Source organism: Actinia tenebrosa, unplaced genomic scaffold (assembly GCF_029948245.1).
Source record: "Actinia tenebrosa isolate PJP-AT-01 unplaced genomic scaffold, QUT_ActTen_1.0 PGA_scaffold17__23_contigs__length_9995812, whole genome shotgun sequence".
In the NCBI taxonomy this organism is placed as follows: Eukaryota; Metazoa; Cnidaria; class Anthozoa; order Actiniaria; family Actiniidae; genus Actinia; species Actinia tenebrosa.
The window spans coordinates 5,280,968-5,300,331 of NW_028292577.1; the positions used below are offsets into that span (position 1 = coordinate 5,280,968).

At 38.2% G+C, this 19,364-nt stretch overlaps 1 protein-coding gene across 1 annotated transcript; it reads right to left on the reverse strand.

Moving 5' to 3' along the window:
- Positions 1 to 298: 298 nt before the first annotated feature.
- LOC116302196 (uncharacterized) lies at positions 299 to 13,575 on the reverse strand. The gene is made up of 7 exons (XM_031711429.2): positions 13,484 to 13,575; positions 11,807 to 11,872; positions 7,994 to 8,832; positions 6,461 to 6,619; positions 4,366 to 6,109; positions 3,629 to 4,034; positions 299 to 2,878 (listed from the first exon to the last, which is right to left on the reverse strand). Exons 3-7 carry the CDS (start codon positions 8,775 to 8,777, stop codon positions 1,916 to 1,918), a joined length of 4,056 nt encoding a protein of 1,351 aa, XP_031567289.1. The 5' UTR covers positions 8,778 to 8,832; positions 11,807 to 11,872; positions 13,484 to 13,575; the 3' UTR covers positions 299 to 1,915.
- Between the last annotated feature and the right edge of the window lie 5,789 nt (positions 13,576 to 19,364).

Sequence of the window (19,364 nt, forward strand, 5' to 3'; positions counted from 1 at the left end):
CTAACCCTATCCCAGACAAAAATGATACCCTATCGCAGACAAAATGTCAGAAAATGATACCCTACCCCAGACCCAAAAGCTGAAAAACCGTACCCTATAGGGCGGCACATACCCGTATAGCAAATATAGGGGAGTACCCCCCCCCCCCCCCCCCCCCCCCCCCGGGCGGTCGATTGCCTCGGTAAATATTTCAGTCTGTCGCCCCTGATCAGTAGGTTTATCTGTTGTTACTTATTCAACTTAACATCTAAGAACATTAACACTATCATAATTGCTTAGTTAACGTTCTTGAAAATAGTTTCAGTTTCTAATGATGATATTTTTTATTTTTACAAACATTGCAAACCCTTTTTTAGGTTTCTCAAATGAAAAAAGTCTGCTATTCTGGCACACATGAAAAATATTCTGATAATACCTCAAACACAACTCTAGATCTGTGGCAACAATTCTCAACAGTATCAATGTATTCATCGATAATAATGTACATGTGATATTTTTACTTTTACTTTATAAATGCTGGTGATATCTATGAACCTCATCAATACATAGTTGTTACATGGCTAGTAGGCTAGCTAGAGTTAAAAAAATATAAAATATATAAATATATAAAATAAGACTAAAAGTAAAGTAATATAAACTGAATGATCAATAAGCCTTTTCGTGGTTTGAGAATCGATTCCACTGCGCATGCGATTTTATCCCGAATTTCTCACCTTCTTTTGTTTAATTAAGAACAAAAGGTTCAGACAAAAGGTGAGAATTTTGGGATAAAATCGCATGCGCAGTGGAATCGATTCTTAAACTATGAAAAGGCTTATTATTCTGTAAAATAAATATATGAACCTAGCTAAGAATTTAATTGAAGAATTTAATCATGAATTCCTAAATCTACGAAGAAGATTCGCTCTTAACTTACTCTTAAAACTTTTAACATCCTTACTTAAGGTGACTGCCTACTTTTAGAAATTGATTTAAGCTTTTTTTAAAACTTCGATTTTCCGAATTGAAATTTAATACTCATTCCAAATCTGGAAAGAAAAATAGGGTGTCCCGAGCTCGTTTTCGAGATAATCATCATTTAATAGAAGCATACGCACGAGATTTTGGAATAAAAATTGCGCCACCGGAAGTGATTAGAAAAAAATTAAGATTCATAAGATAATAGTTATTTGCAGACTATATGATTGCACGAATGAAGGCTAGTCAATCATTCTACAATAATACATGGATATTTTTGACAAAAAGACAAAGAGATACATTGATTTGTCATCATTTGTAGTTTCGGAGCTCTTAAAAAATCTCATAAAGTCAAACAAAAATCCCTACAAAAATCTATTTTTTCATGTGTTACTGATTTAAATATTTCCTAAAATGTTGATATAACCTAGATTTTTAGGAGTTTTTTTCGGATGAGCTATTAAAAAATAGAGAGTCCCGTGCAAAATTTGAGGGTTTTGCCCTGTTGAAGCTCAAAACGCGTATGGTTCTTCAATAAAATCTTGTAGATTTTTCAGCGGTTTTTGAGCGCGCGCACATCGTGGGCTCAAAGCGAACGTTCAAAAGTAGGCAGCCACCGTAATTTAATTGATTGGTCTAGCTTATTCCATAGCGTAACTGCTCTATAATAAAATGTCCAGCGTTTGATTTAAATAGATAATACAGATATTCATAGTTAATATCTATATTGATATCAAGCAAGTGTCACCTATAATAAAGCGACCATACACGTCGCTTGCATGGACAATCTATGATTGAGACTGCCTTCACTTTACCTGGTTGTCCGAGCGTATATGAACAATGCAATTATCAATTTACAATAGGTGTCTAATAATATACTGTTATAGTCATTCACGAAGAAGTAGGTTTATGGTGGATGTCAATCAAGACATTTCTGTGACATCCCATACGCACGTAACTACGCGTTAAGATTTTCAATGTTACGGCATGTCATACCCCCGGGGGGGGTAGGGTACTCCCCCAGAATTTGGGTAGGGGTGTTCCGCTCGGATTCTGAAAGGGGTACCAAGGAGCGCTGGTCAAATATTGAGGAAGTCGAACCACCAAAAATGTCATCCAGCGCGTTTTGAATTGGAGCATTTCCTATCTTTGTCATAACATCTTTGACAACAGACGACATTAAAATGCCAAATTCTAATGCGCGATTTTCAAATCCCCCTTTGTGGAGAACCACCAATAGCTTTTTCTCCATCAAAATCCCAGGAGATCCAGAAGCCCCTTCGAAGAAAGTGCTTACATCGTAGGTAGCATGATCTGGATGATTGCAGGCCTCTAGTATCAGGCTTACGGTGCTAGCATCATATTTATGTAGATCTTTTTGAATATCTTGTTGAAGCTTGATTGGACAGGTGACATCTATTTGCTTTCTACGTTCTCCAGGGTGCCCAATAAACGTTAAATATTCTCCACTTTTAAGCTGGTGACCAGGTGGGGCAATATTATAACCTAGGTCAGTTACACTCGGAGGTAAACGATTACCATTTTTTGAGCACATCTCGAGAATGACATAGTCCAGCTCTTCACAGATGAACGATACGGGGTTAGGTGCGAAATCAACACGATAGCCAGGTTGACCTCGTTCGTTATAGTTAAAGTCAACGTAACAGCTACTCCATGATTGGATACCCGATTTACATAAGTCATCAATGACATGCTTGTTTGTAATAACATACTTGGTTCCAATTCTGAAACAAGTTGCCCCGCACGCTGGCACATTACTAATATTTATAGCAATTATTGCACCAATAGATGGTTTCATTCCGTTGAGAGTTTCTTGCAAATCTGTAACAGGCACCTGATATTTATGATTCGAGGCAAAATTTCCACATCTTCCAAATTTTTCAACTTGCAGTTGGTGAGCCTACAAATGTAGAGAGATATAAACAGTTGATAAACTACGATACATTATTAAATAGATCTCTTATCGAAGAGATGTTCCATACCTTCATATGGCCATGAAATTTGTTTGTTGATATTTTTCTTAGCAGTGAATTCAACTGAATTTCATAGCAATAAAACTGGATGAACAGTAATTTAAGAGCAGATGTCCACTAATGTCGAGCATCGACCGGTCACAGCCAAAATTTTTATTTTGCTCATTTGTGGTTTGCTGGAAGGCATTACCGAGTAAGCAAATGTGGTGTAGTTAGTTTTTCAAAACCCGCGCTAAAATTCTGAGAAATCCGAGAAAAACTGTTGGCCCAGCGGCGATCTCAAAAGTATGCAAATTTTCAGTTGAATCAAACAGGTCAAAAAACTAACGCATGCAGAATAGGAAAAAGATATGAAAACTATATGTTTATAAATTGATAGAAGAGAAGTTTGACCCTTGATTGGGTATAAAATAATGGTTTTAGCTATTTATTGAAAGCGGTCAGATGATATTTAGAATTGAGTGGTATTCACACATAGATCTGACCCTTGTTACGCCAAAAAAACTTAATGAAGTGCTTCAAGTTTTTTTCAGAGGAAAACAGCGAAGGTCTCTTACAAACGGCATTACATCAAAATGCGCATGAGCAGAATCCTATTTGTAGGTAGTTATCTGCTGTTGTCTCGGCCATTCCAAACCACAGGAAAAATAATTTGAATGATAAGATGGATCACTTACTTGTCTTGGGAACCAGTATACATATGCCTTCTCCTCAATCACGTTATCTAGATTTGCAACGTACTTCTTGCACTTCGGTGTATCAACGCTCAACTCTTTTTCGTTCACAAAGTGAAGGCACGTATCCTGGGTGCATCCCTCCATACCGTGAGACTTACATTTGTTTGACGAGGTTGTACAAACAGGACAGAGTATTCCATACTCGAATGTCATGTTTTGCATCCAAGGAAAGTTTCGCCACATCTCATCAAAGATTTGATCAAGCAATTTACGAAAGTCCTGGCAAAACTCAGTGACTTGTTGCCCATCGATGTTCTGTATGTTGCAGACTGTTACACAGATTGTTTGAAAGCTTGACTGAATGATACAAATATCAAGGTTTCTTTCTTTGCCAATCTCGAAAATCCTATGAAAAGAGAAACTTAATTATTTCACTGGACTACAGCGCATGAGAGATTTTAAACTTAGATAGAGTGAAGGAGAGAAGGAGAGAGAGAAAACTGAAAATAGGTAGCCCTAATACTAAAATGCTGAAAATCTTAGGGGGAAAAAACTTAATTATTTCACTGAGTGTCTTCATCTGAGAGAGGGAGAGAGAGAGAGGGCGGGGGGAGAAGAGACGGAGTTTAAGGAAATGTAAAAAGGAAATGTAGGAAGAAGCATAATATAAGGTAAGTTTTGGAAAAATAACATCTTTCTATAGGGTAAACTGAAATATTGTGTATTAACATTGATACCTGCAGAAATTTTTGTGAAGTTCTGGTTTTTCTAGATTTGGCCATATTTTCTTTAATTCTTCAGCAATGGCCACAAAAAGCCTAGGAAATATACCTAGCGATACATGGGAAGTATTAAAACGAATGACCATTGTTGACGACTTCTCATGTTCTAGACACTTCGCGATGTCTTCTCGCTTCTCGCTGTTACACAACATGCATGGAACAAGGTACACTTCTTCTCCTTCGCTAGTATTCCAACGACAAATAAGTGAGAACTTCTCCATAATTAAAAGGAGAGAATCAATTGTGTTTCGTTCATCAACTAAGCCTTTCCATACGTGTTCCACCAAGGCTCTGTCCAAGACACCTTTCTCTTCCAGTTTATCCCAGGACTCGTCAAAGCCATCTCGTTTCTCAACCGGCCTGACCTCGATGACCTTTGTAAACACTTTGACCAGCCATTCCGTATCAATGAATACTTTCTTAGTTTCCTCAAAGTAAATAACAGTCTTCGAGTCGTGCAAATAGTTTAACAACGTGAAGAACTCTTTGGATTCGGCACTTGTGTTCACCTTACACTCATTGACTATCTTCAAAGCTTCATCGATTGTAATGTATTTCTTGTTTTCATTCTCTACAAGGTTTGACAGCTCTTCTTCAAACCACAGCCAGTTGATAGGAATATCTTCATTCATATGTGGAAGAGACTTTGACAAATCCTCAACATCTGCCTTGAGTTTTCTGACGACCTCATCGTTTATTTCTCCATTACCAGATACGCTGTTATTCACGGTGTAGATTTCGTTCCTCACAACATGACTGCCAGATGGGTTTTTGCTTGGACTTAGAGATTTGTATATTTCTCGGATGATCTTTCTTGCAGCTTCAAGATTACCGTCAAATCTGTCTGCGTGAGTCCCGGCTAGGAAAACAGGAGGCAATGACAATTCGTCTATTTTTGCCATTCTCTGTATATCCGTATAGGAAGAAATGCAGGACAACCATAACTCCAGATTTTCCATGTTTGTCATCTCAAAGGGATCTACGAGTTCTCTTTCTGCGCCATCTTCCTGGACTATGGATTTCATGAGATCATGTGGAACATTTTTCAAATTATAAACTAGAATGAAAACTGCTTTTGAAGTTAGAAATATGGGATGGATGACATTGTAGACAGCCTGACCAGCAAAGTCTAGCGATTTAATATACACTTCATTCTCTCGGTTCGTCTTATCACTCATTTTGGAACCCATTAACTTGATTAATTTTTCTTCAATAGGTTTTGGGAGATTTGCGGCACTTTTCTCGCTTATATATTCTTGGTTTTCCCGCTCTTCGTTAGCTTCTTCATTCATTTCTTCAGACTCGACTTTAATCGCATTCATTTTGTCATCATCATTACCATGCGCGTCATCATCATCATCCGCTTCATCATCTTCATCCACGTCATCATCTTCAACTGCGTCATCATCATTATCGTGATCCTCGTCGCGATCATCGTCATCATTCTTTGAGAGACTTTCACTGGATTCTACCGACTTTTCTGTGGACTCCTTCAGTCTGGCTTTAGCAAAGTTCTTATCGTGTATTTCTTCGCTGTCATCTCCGCCTTGAAGATTTTTATGAATAATGTCGGCCATGCAGTCCGCGTATGAGATTCCTTTGGTACTTTCCTTACTCCAACAGTTTTCTTGTGACTTGCAAAATGTGCGCTGCAGCTGAATCCCATCAGTGCTGTCTTCTTTTGGGTCATACTTTTCTCCTTTAAAATGTAATTGAACAAAAGTAACATTGATTACATTCAAGTATCCAACATTTTGTGTTGTTGACAATTTTATTCCGATTTCACATTTTTGACTCAAAATTACTTATTAACTAACTGACTTAACCAACTGACTTATTTATTATCTTATTATCTTCGAGTGAAGGCATTTGACCCGTGAAATAAAAATTATTAGTCAACGTGTAATATTCAAATAGACACAAAAGAAAACAATGGAATTAGGGTCTACTAATGTGTATTAGTCTAATATCTATTTCACGGGTTTAATGACTTCACTCTATCTACAAACACTTATTTATTTCATGTTTCATATAGTTATGAGTAGTTTACCGTTTAATGATTTCAGTAAGCTCGTCTTTCCTGCGCGCGCCGGTCCCACTACCATAATAAGTAAACGCCGATTTTTTGTTTTTCCACTTTCAAGGGCTTCTTCATACGCTTTCAGTGCTTCTGGACCGCGGGCGCGAATTTCACTAGGTATGGTATCATCTACAAGGAAAATAGATTTATAAGATTAGCGATCATTATCATTACTTCCTCTCATCATCCGCTCTTTTCCTCACGCTGTCTCCGCCCAAAGCCCCTAGCTGCTCGAATCATACCATCACACCAGTAATAACAACCACAAGAGTTTCAGCAACATGCAAACAGACACCTTCTATGGTTGATTGACGCTTCGTGTGCGCTACACAAAATAGGTCATCTTTTTGGGGAGAAGGGGATAAAATAAAGAAAGAAAAGAAAAACATGCAAGTATTATTTATCCCCCGCCTCCACACCCCAGAATTGTAAATCCCAAGGTTGGAGTTTTTACAGACATAGATAGATAGATAGGTAGATAGATAGATAGATAAACTTTATTAAAAGTGTCAAGACATTGAATACCTTAAGGTATTAGGATACGTTTACGACCACTATGCGCGCAAACTTAAATAACGCGCTGGCTTTAAAGTATAACCCAGATTTTCGATATCTGTTTTCTATCTCTTGCTATTTTTTAACAAAGTTCAGCGATCGCTTTTGAAGTGTTGTTTAGAGTAAAAAGCGTCATAACTTTGGAAAGAAATTAAATTTCAAAATTCGGAGACACCCTTTTTTGGATCATGAGTTACTTTATAAACTCTCGAAATTTTAGAAAAATCGATTGAAATCCAAGGGACTTTTTAGCTTTTTGAAGTTGAGGCCTTAGCGGAAAAAAAATTCGAGAAAAATGCATTTCTTTGTTTGGAGCCGGAAGCTGCAGGGAGCCACGATGGTGTTGACCAAAACACCCTGAGCCTTCCATTTTGTCATCACTTGTCAAATTATCTGGTGTTCTGGACGATCGCAATGTAGGATCTTTTTACAATGACAAAGGAGCATGACAGATGTGCATATATTAAGGGACGGTACATTTCAGGTCTTGATAAAGTCATGATTTCGATTTTTCTCAAAATTTTGACATTTCCCTTTGAAATGTTTCAAGTTCTTGGCTTCCTTGAAAGGGCATGTCCTGCCTACAATAACACTTTTTATTCAACTGTATTCTTGTACGTAGGATGCACGGCACAATGATTTCTGTCTATTTTTAGCGCTTTCGTACCTTTCAGCCGCCATCTTGGAATTTTTTTTCTTGGAAAGGGATGGAGGAAAGTCCACCCTCATCATTCGGTACTCGTCAACACTTACAACGCTTCGTGCGCTTTTCGTTCCTTGTCCTCGATCGGGGAGATAGGAGCGCCCGCATGTTTATTTACCAGCGGTTATCGTTTGAAAATTCCAAGATGGCGGCTAAAAGGTACGAAAGGAATTAAAAACGCGCTAAAAATAGACAGAAATCATTCTGCCTTGCTCCCTTGTTTTATATTATACGTCTTCACGTACCGTTTCTTGTTTGTTCTTTTCCTGGTCCACCGAAATATTTGTCAACATACTCGATGACTTGTTCAGGTGAAAAGCCCGAGATTTCTACGTATCGGCCAAATTTGATTTTCCCCAACTCCTCAGCCTTGCCTGGCCTTGAAGATACCAGAACAACAGCATTTCTTAAAAGCTTTCCTCTAATCAATTTAGAACAAAGTGCAGGGATTGGCATTTCTTTTTTGGAATCATTTGGATATTTTTTCTCAAAATCGCTAGCGATTTGTTTACGGTGCTGTTCTGAACATTCATCAAACCCGTCCAAGATGATCAGTACCTTGGAGGGATTTTGAATCAAATGTTCAAATAATGAATCGTCAATGACTGAATTGTCGTCAAGAAGGGGCGAACAATTCAGTAGTTCTTGTAAATTAATCTCTTTGTCGCCCTGTTTACTGAGCTGACGGAACTTCAACAGGTAGGCGAACTGAATATTAGGAGTGTTTTCGTTTTGAAATATTCTATTCATAGACCAATCTCGTATGACTTTCTCACAGAGAAAGGTTTTACCTATCCCGGCTTTACCGATAAGAAGTAATTTTGGATTTTCTCCTTTCATGTCATTAAAAACATTTTCGTATTTTTCAACTTTACGATCCATCGTTCTTTTGGTGTATCCCTGAAGCAGTTCACTTCTACCCAGGTCTTTTGCTTGCTCTTTTTTCTCTTGTTTTTTATCTGCATAATATACTGTCAGATTGGTAAAAATTTCATCTGTCTTTGCTCCGGTAACGTAATGTGCAGCCATGATTTTAGTTTTCACCTTTTGCTGACTTTTATTGCCTCTCTTAGCATTTCGGAATCTGGGAAAAAAATTGGATATTTTAAAAATCATATTCTAAATACTGCTGCTGTAGATCTTCATGAACTCCAATTTATATGGTAAGGGAGGTAAGTGTATCTTATTCTTTGAATGTGTGGTTCCAGAAAAATCCATACCCTACCATGGAGGAAATTGGAAATTCCCAAGGGGTAGGTGGTCAGGGGAAAATTAACATTACAATGATTCGTATAGAAGAAACTTTAGTGAAAATTCCAAAGGGGTGGGGGACCTTTTTATCAAATATTCTCCATGGTGGAGTGTGGAAATTATCTGGAACCACACAATAAACATTCAGTCCTAATTTATTCATTATCATTTCTAGCCAACCAATCATGTTGGAAAAAGTGCAATCTATACAGCTATACACTATATACCAGATGAGTACATCCATACATCTATACACTATATACCAGATGAGTACATGTATACAATACGTACCAGATGAGTACATGTATACACTATATACCAGATGAGTACATCCATACATCTATACACTATATACCAGATGAGTACATCCATACATCTATACACTATATACCAGATGAGTACATCTATACATCTATACACTATATACCAGATGAGTACATCTATACACTATATACCAGATGAGTACATCTATACACTATATACCAGATGAGTACATCTATACATCTATACACTATATGCTAGAAGAGTACATCCATACACTATATACCAGATTAGTACATGTATACACTATACACCAGATGAGTACATCTATACACTATATACCAGATGAGTACATCCGTACATCTATACACTATATACCAGATGAGTACATCTATACACTACAGTCAATTCAAAAAATGTTGTCGTCGACCGGCTCAAGTCTACGCGACCGGGCCGAAAGGAACATGGGTAAAAATCACTGAAGTGGTTAAATATTCGTTCTGAATTGTTCCCGCTAGTAATAAGATAATAATGGCGAGAAACAATCCATCAAATGCATGTCTTTGGGTTTAGGGAAAGAAAAACAAAGTAGTTATGATTCAGTTCACAATTTCGAAAATATGAAGACATTAAAAAAACGTCTCCTTTAACACTTCCCGCTCGCATATGAAGTTTCGTGCTGTAAACCAGGCATACCAATTCAGATAAAATTATGGAGTCAACTCGACTTCAATGATTGCTACCCAGAGTTCCTTTCGTTCCAGTCGCTTAGGCTTGAGTTGGTCAACAACATTTTTTGAATTGACTGTATATACCAGATGAGTACATCCATACACTGTATACCAGATGAGTACATTTTACACTATATACCAGATGAGTACATCTATACATCTATACACTATATACCAGATGAGTACATCTATCCACTATATACCAGATGAGTACACCCATACATCTATACACTATATATCAGATGAGTACATCCATACACTATGTACCAGATGAGTACATCCATACATCTATACACTATATACCAGATGAGTACATCCATACACTATGTACCAGATGAGTACATCCATACATCTATACACTATATACCAGATGAGTACATCCATACGCCATATACCAGATGAGTACATCCATATATCTATACACTATATACCAGATGAGTACTTCCATATGCTACATACCAGATGAGTACATCCATACATCTATACACTATATACCAGATGAGTACATCCATACACCTATACACTATATACCAGATGAGTACATCCATACACTATATACCAGATGAGTACATCCACACATCTATACACTATATACCAGATGAGTACATCCATACACTATATACCAGATGAGCACACCCATACATCTATACACTATATACCATATGAGTACATCTATACATCTATACACTATATACCTGATGAGTACATCTATCCACTATATACCAGATGAGTACATCCATACATCTATACACTATATATCAGATGAGTACATCCATACACTATGTACCAGATGAGTACATCCATACATCTATACACTATATACCAGATGAGTACATCCATACACTATGTACCAGATGAGTACATCCATACATCTATACACTATATACCAGATGAGTACATCCATACGCTATATACCAGATGAGTACATCCATATATCTATACACTATATACCAGATGAGTACTTCCATACGCTACATACCAGATGAGTACATCCATACATCTATACACTATATACCAGATGAGTACATCCATACACCTATACACTATATACCAGATGAGTACATCCATACACTATATACCAGATGAGTACATCCATACATCTATACACTATATACCAGATGAGTACATCCATACATCTATGTACCAGATGAGTGCATCTATACACTATATACCAGATGAGTACATCTATACACTATATACCAGATGAGTACATCCATACACTATATACCAGATGAGCACACCCATACATCTATACACTATATACCATATGAGTACATCCATACATATATACACTATATACCTGATGAGTACATCTATACACTATATACCAGATGAGTACATCCATACATCTATGTACCAGATGAGTACATCCATACATCTATACACTATATACCAGATGAGTACATCTATACACTATATACCAGATGAGTACATCCATACACTATATACCAGATGAGCACACCCATACATCTATACACTATATACCATATGAGTACATCCATACATCTATACACTATATACCTGATGAGTACATCTATACACTATATACCAGATGAGTACATCCATACATCTATGTACCAGATGAGTACATCTATACACTATATACCAGATGAGTACATCTATACACTATATACCAGATGAGTAAATCCATACATCTATACACTATATACCAGATGAGTACATCCATACACTATATACCAGATGAGTACATCTATACACTATATACCAGATGAGCACATCTATACATCTATACACTATATTCCAGATAAGTTATTTATTTTTGTAAAAGAAAACATTTAGAAAAGTGAAAGATACCTTCAGCATGATCCCTCTCTCTGTTGTCGATTGTAGTTCTTGGTTTTTTCGTCTTGACATCTTCCTCTAAAAACACAAAAATCCCACTTTATACAAATTACAAATAAAGAGGATGGTTTTTCCCATTTGGCAATGTCACATTTGCTACTGTGTAAACACTTATTTCAAACATAGCCACTCAATGGAGAACTCGTGGATATTAAAGTGTATTTATTTTGAGTTATAACTATTGTGTGAAATTATTATATGAGTATATATTTTCTGATTGAGTGATAGGTCTTAGAATTTCTTACCCTTTTGTTCATCTATCTTGCAAATGAATTGATTGCAGATTCTTTTAATTTTTTTTTAAATTTCCAATTAATTACTGATGTATTTATATTATACAGTTGTAAAAAGGAAGATGGGGCATTGAAAAACAATTTGATTGATTGTCTTTATTGCTCTTTAGTGTCATGATTTTACACAAGTAATTATTAAAGATAGAGTAAAGGCATTTAACCCGTGAAATAAAAATCATAGATCCTGAGGGCTAAATGAACTGGAACGTTTTCTAGTCATTTGTCTATCTGGTTTGGAGAAAACATTTTTTAAAGTGAGGTGTACCTGAAGAGCTCACCCAGCTAGAAATAATTAATTCAATATCGGTCGACAACAACGCTCTCGGACATTCCACAATGTTAACTTCGGGACAGGTTCAGCCAAATATCTGCATAAACACAATGACATTGAAGATGTTGTTATGTAAATATTCTCCTGAACTTAACCGTGTGGAACGACCGAGAGCGTTGTTGTCGATAGACTAGGTGAGCTCTTTAGGTACACCTCATTTTTGAGTTTTACAACGACAATTAGTAAAAAAACATTTATTCAATGAGTTTTTAAGAATTGACGCTGATTTTTCGTAAGGCTTATCCGTAATACTTGGAAGTAGATATGTGAAAACGTCTAGGCAATCCATTTAATGTTAATGTTTCTACAGCGCGATGTTTCATATGCTTCAAATTTTGGATTGAATTTTCAAGCGGCGTCATAACTTTTTTTGTGCCCAAGATTTTCCATCCAAATTTATACACAGGCTGCAATAGTACTAGATGATAAGATTCTGAAAATTTCAGAAAAATCGTACCTGAGGATGAGGAGAAAAAAGCCAAAAACTATAAATAGCACTGTTTGATTTTCGGCCGTAATTGGCTAAACATTTAAAAAATCTTAAAATAGAATACACTGTTAGAATCTAGGATAATCCAAGCACATTATATAAAAAATCCAGTTAAATTGACGTAATAGTTTTGCGAAAGGAGCGAAAATAAAATTGTCCAAAATTCGCTCTGAATTAATAGTTCGGTTCCACCTTAATCCATTGTTTAATCGAATATTTTTTCCAATGTATCGTAGGGTCTACTAATGTGTATTAGTCTTATATCCCTTATATCTATCTCACGGGTTTAATACCTTCACTCTATCCCCGAACGACAATTTGTAATGGATATTGATTTTTGGGGGAAAAAAGTAAGTTATGGAAATTTAGCTTATATTCGATTTCGTCTTCTCGTCTCTCGATTTCATCTCTACTTCAGGGACATCCTGATGAGTAAAAGGCACTTCACACCCAGTCTTTATATTAGACATTAAATGAATGTGAAGGTCTTGCAATATAAACTCAGTCTCGCTCACCATTTTCAGCTCTTTCTTGTTTTGTTCGAGTTTAAACTTCTGAACAGTACTATTTATAGTAGCAATGGCGGATCTCGGGCACTCGATCAAATAGGTGACGTCAAGCAACACAGGGAACCCGGCTATATATTTTGGTTTTTTTAGAACAGTAACTTTGCTCTTTGTGGGTTTCCTGTGTTGTGATCGGTTTCCTAATTACATAAGTTTAAGTCGTGGGTCGAGTAGTAGAGCAACAAACACTAAAAGTGTGCAACACTTTGCACTATTTAGTAGTAAATAGTGCTAATCAAATAATAGAAAACAATAGGATTTGCATTATTTAGCAGTATGTAGTGGTATTTATGTTACACACTTATATTGCCCGGGGGGAAGGGGGGGGGGGGGTACTACCCCAACTTGGGTAGGGGTGTGCCGCCAGGACCTCAAGTATTGAACTGTGAGACATTTAAGAATGAACTTGCAGCTTTCGAGACTGAAGTAAGAAATACGGATAACAAGCCTCTTATTGAAGAAATTGAAAAGGTGACTAGCTCCTTTACGAAAATTCTGATTAATGTCTGTGAGAAAGCCGGAGCTTCTCTCAAGCATAGCCAAACCCATTCATCTAGCAGAATTAGCCATGACCCAAGTTGGTTTGAAACCGTCTGTAAATCTGAAAAAGATAATAAAGATAAGTCTACCAAGATATTAAAAATGAAACTAAAAAAGCCTTTTGGAGCATTAGAATTAAAACTACTTTAGAACAACTCGGATTGGGGATAATTTGGATGAAACAAAATGAACTTTCTCCAAGATGGTATGAATATGGAAAAATAATAACCCAAAGAATATATGACATTGAGAGGCAAATTTTATGGAGTAATCTTCACAATGATGAAAGGAAAGACGACAGACATAAAAATAAACTCAGAGTCTTTCGTCAGTTCAAAACGGATTATAACTTTGAAGAATATTTAAGTCAAGTCACCAATATTAAGCACAGAGTGGCGCTTACAAAATTAAGAATTAGTAACCATAAGCTTGAAGTAGAAACGGGGAGGTATAAGAGGCCTTATCTCATTTACGATGAAAGGATTTGCCCAGTGTGTAAGTCGGGAGTAGAAAACGAAAAACACTTTCTAGTTTGGTGTCCACTATATGACTCTCATAGAAACGACTTAAGAGAGTTCATAGAAAAAAACACCAGCATTAATTTCAACAATATGAGCGCTGACAGTCGTTTTATGTTCTTAATCAATTCAAAATCAGCGTCTCTACAAAGAGCCATATCAGCATACATTCATCAGTGTATGCTGATACGTGAAAATGAATTAAGAAAATTACCTAATACATAGTATATATATATACCTATAATATATTTGGAATCAAACACTCATGTACTATTAGTATAAGGTGCCAAATAAAATTGTATTGTATTGTATTGTAATATCAGAACCCTCGGGAAAAAATTATGCAAAAATCCTACAAATGCTCATTTATTGAGAAAACACTTGTACCGGAAGAAAAAGAATTTTAAATCCCTGTGTAGACACAAAAAGAAAAAGTATTTTGAATCTCGTATAAACAACTTAAATTTGAATGACTCCAAGAGATTATGGAAAGACTTAAAGAATATTTTTCATATCCAGAAAAAAGCAGGCGGTACAATCTTGCCCTATTGAAGTTGACGAAATATTCTCCTATTTTAAAAAGTTAAACTCGGAGAACATGAATGATATTTCAAACACATCACAAAGTGACCGTACGGATGATGAATTAGGAAGTCTCGATTATGAAATTGCTATTGACGAAGTTCAAAAAGCAATCGATAATTTAAAGCTTAATAAATCGCCTGGAATCGATAACGTACCAAATGAGATCTTGAAAACTGGAAAATCCATACTCCCTAACGTGTTAACAATCTTATTTAATAGAATTCTTAGGTCAGGTCACTTTCCTCAGAAGTGGCGTGTTGGCCTCATTATACCTATCCACAAAAAAGGCGATAAAACAAATATAGAAAATTATCGAGGTATAACATTACTACCAGCACTAAGTAAATTATTTACCTATGTACTAAATCAAAGATTGAATGATTTCTTAGAGGGGAATAATATTCTGAAAAAAGAGCAGTTAGGCTTTAAGAAAAAACATTCAACTGTCGACGGAATATTCACATTAAAAGCTCTTATAGATCGTTTTGTAAAGAGCAAACCAAATAAGGGGACAAATATGCTTTTTTCTTGTTTCATAGATTTCAAGAAGGCATTTGATTGCATACCGAGACAGCTCCTTTTTTCTAAAATCGAAAACGCTGGTATTAAAGGCCGTTTTCTATCCTTGATAAAATCGATGTATGAGAATGACTGCTCTGTTATCAAAACAGACGGTATCATAACTGAGTCCTTTCAATGTTTTAAAGGAGTGAAACAAGGTCGTATGTTAAATCCTACTCTATTCAATCTCTTCCTAAGTGACCTTCCAGACTTTCTTAAACAAACAAATATAAATGATCCGATCTGTTTCGATAATGCACTATTAAATTGTATTCTTTATGCTGATGATCTAATTTTATTCAGTAAAACGTATCGCCTCTTCAAAGTTAGTTATATGTTAGCAGCAGTAAGGGGGACTCGCGAATCGCCGGCATTGCCAAAAATCACAAATCGAAAAACACCAGGGGGGGGGTGGGGTTTTTGGAGCAGTGACGAGGCCCTACAGGGGGTCTTGCGCGATCGGGTGGCAGCGCGAAAAGTCCCTTACTGCTGCTCTGTTGGGTACTGCAAACGGAGGTTAAAAATATTCCTTAGATATAGATGGACGCCATCAAGAGCATACGAAACAAAACTGTGCGTAAGCTAAGAACTCAGGTGTTGGATCGCCTGGACGCCGACTTTGCCTTCACAACATTTATGGAGGGAGATACAGATGAGACGATGAACGAAGAAAGAGCAGAAAGAATTATCGACATGATGCCCGAAGGTAACTACCGTTTGGAGTTGACGTTTATAAAGTATTTAGACGGCGAGTGGATAATCGAAAAGGGCCGTAATCCTATTCGGGCGTCAGGTAAGCAAAACCTGTTTGTCTTAAGTGAAAATACGCGCCCGGGAGCGTTAGTAGGCATTGACATGATGTTTTACGAGGTCGCTTACCCAGTTACTGTGGTCATTTACGGTGCGTACGAGATTAAGAAGCCCGACGTTAAGAAGCTCAAACCAATGCGACATCCAGGTAACTGTGTTGCGAAGTTAGTAAGAGAGTTCTTTGAGGACTCCACCCGTGGTAGTAAGTTAACTTTAAAGAGAAGAGAAGCCATCAGGAAATGGGAAAAAGACACACATAAGGCCGGAGCCACCATAGACAACATCAAGAAGTTAGAGACTGCCTTAGAACGCCGCATACACGTAAAAGATATCACTGACGGGTTCATTTACCCAGGTACGCACAAATACGGAGGTAGAGGTGCCCCCATAATCATCTACCAACACAATGGACACGCTTGGCGAGAACTTAGGTTCCCCAAAAAGAAGGAAACTAAGGTCTATAAAGCTTCTCCGTTGATAGAATTAGTCCACGAAAACTCCGTTTGGTTGATGGATTCGGAAGGAAGTCAGTTTATGACGCAGGATGGTACTCTTTACCGCCCCGAAATTGAACACCAACGCATTCAAAGTGCCTGTGAAACCTTAGGGGAAGACTTCTCAGACGAGGTCCTTAGCTCTCGTAGTTTGGACTTCTTAGCCGCAAAGAAGAGGAACGGATGGAAGTCCACGCCTAAGGAATTCGCCGACATAGCCAAAGCCTGTGTAGAGCATGGTCATGGAGGTCTGTGGAACATGGAGTATGACGAAAACGAATACGTCTCCTTAGACATGAAACACTGTTACCCCGCAAGTTTTAAAGGATTGGGGGATTGTAAGGAGTATTATGACCGCTACGGACATCCAGACTCACAGTTCTTTCGTGTGTCCTTAGACGGCAGCTATGACGCCCCAGCTACGGGGTTTGTAAGATTAACCTCATGGAAGTTAGCAAAGGGCTTACATCCCATAATTTACGCGTGGTATGGGAAGCACCTGCAGGAGAAAGAATGGATACCGGTGCCGTTGTTAAAGTTCTTTGAAGAGCATAAACTTATGACATACACCGCCCACGAAGCCATATTGTGTCACTCCTCCTTCACAAAATGGTTACCTGAGCATAACCCCACCGCGCGGGTCGTCATAGGAAAGTTCACTCAGGGCGCAAAAGAAGGCGAAAAACATATGCAGCGACGCTTAATAACGGACGAAGGAGAGTTAAGCTTCCTCGTAAAGCGCGCACATGATGATGGATCGATGGTATCTGTGGAAAAGTGGAACTACTTCGTAGAAGGTCAAAAAGAACATAAGTGGAATGCACTGTGTTACTACCAAGATCACAGACCGCAATATTACCATTTACGCGCCAGTATGTTAGCATATGCGCACATTAACCTTCTTGCGATGCTGCTACGGTTCGACAAAGAGGACATACCACGTGTAGCCACGGATTCCCTGTACGTAAAGCCCGAAGTGTTAGAAAAGATGCAGGAGTTCTACACCGAAGACGAGTTAGCGGAAAGTGGTCAATGGCGCGTTAAAGACGAAGAGATAAAAGCCTGGAGAGAACGTGTGGAATATCATGGTGGACACACAAAAGGCGCCATTACCCCCACAGAAGAGCCATTACCGTTAGTTACGGACCCCATTTCCTACCAACGCTTCTCTTACCTTTACGGAACGGGTGGTAGTGGTAAGACCACCAGGGTTTTGGAACTCTTTCCAAAAATAAAGGTGTTAACTCCTACGCATCGTCTGGAAAGAGAATTAACGGAGATGGGTTACGATGCGCAGACGTACCACAGCTTCTTCCGCTGGAATGGCCAAAAGTGGGTACCGGAGGCAGTACACGACATACCTCCGGTGATACTTTGGGACGAGATTTGCACCGTTCCCTTGGAAATACTGCAGGAGTTCGTAGACTTCCTAAAAGGGAAATGCCAGGTGATATTTGCTGGGGATCCATGCCAACCTCCTTCAATAGCCGGAGAAATGCCCCACGAATGGTTAAAAGGAATGGTAGACCACTGTGAAGAAATCAACACCGACTACCGCAGTAAAGACCAAGTACGTAAATTAAAGGCGGAATTAAGGGGCCTTAGCGACGCGGAACAAAACAAGATACTACGTAAGCACATACGAGCGAAGAAATACGAGGACTTCCTTTACGCATGGCATCCAAAGGATTTGGTGCTAAGCAGCAAGCGCGCAGCACAGGCCCGCATACAGAAGGACCTGTTCGAAATACACCAGGAGCGCTTTCCTGGTCATTTGGTGCCTGTTTGCTACAAACCCCACGACACCCGCATGCAAAAAAGAGACGTCTGGGTACCTGGTACCGACATCCAACTGCAGAATGCCGTAACGCATGATAAAGCCTGGGTACCCATAGAAAAGGTGGAAAAAATAACCTCCCATCCAGACTGGCGCTTAGGTTATTGTATGACAGTCCATAGCGCGCAGGGACTTACCATAAAAGAAACCTTATGGGTCATAGACCAGCGGCTGTGTTGGAGCAACCTTATCTACACCGCCGTAAGTCGTGTGGAGTATGCCAAACAGTTAAAAAGGGCCTGGGGGCCACAAATGCGTTACGACCGCACCCCAGAAGACGTAGCCAAAGAGAACATTGCTAAGAAACTCCTTCGCTACAAGCGCCACGACGAAGAAAAGAGCAAAGATCCCCGCTATGCGGGGATAAAGTTTGACCTATGCGTGGACGACGTCTATAAGAAAGGCGCCCGCTGCGCAAAGTGTAACATACCTCTACTATGGAGGTTTGACCTGAATGACGATCAACAGTTCTCCGTGGATCGTAT

Bases quoted from the DNA above. Each gene is read 5' to 3' on its own strand.
- LOC116302196 (XM_031711429.2), bottom strand. From the start codon at position 8,777: ATGGCTGCACATTACGTTACCGGAGCAAAGACAGATGAAATTTTTACC. The intron at 6,620-7,993 runs GTACGTGAAGAC...TTTTCCTTGTAG, and splicing joins AAAAGAACAAACAAGAAACG to ATGATACCATACCTAGTGAA. The intron at 2,879-3,628 runs GTAAGTGATCCA...CTACATTTGTAG, and splicing joins TATACTGGTTCCCAAGACAA to GCTCACCAACTGCAAGTTGA.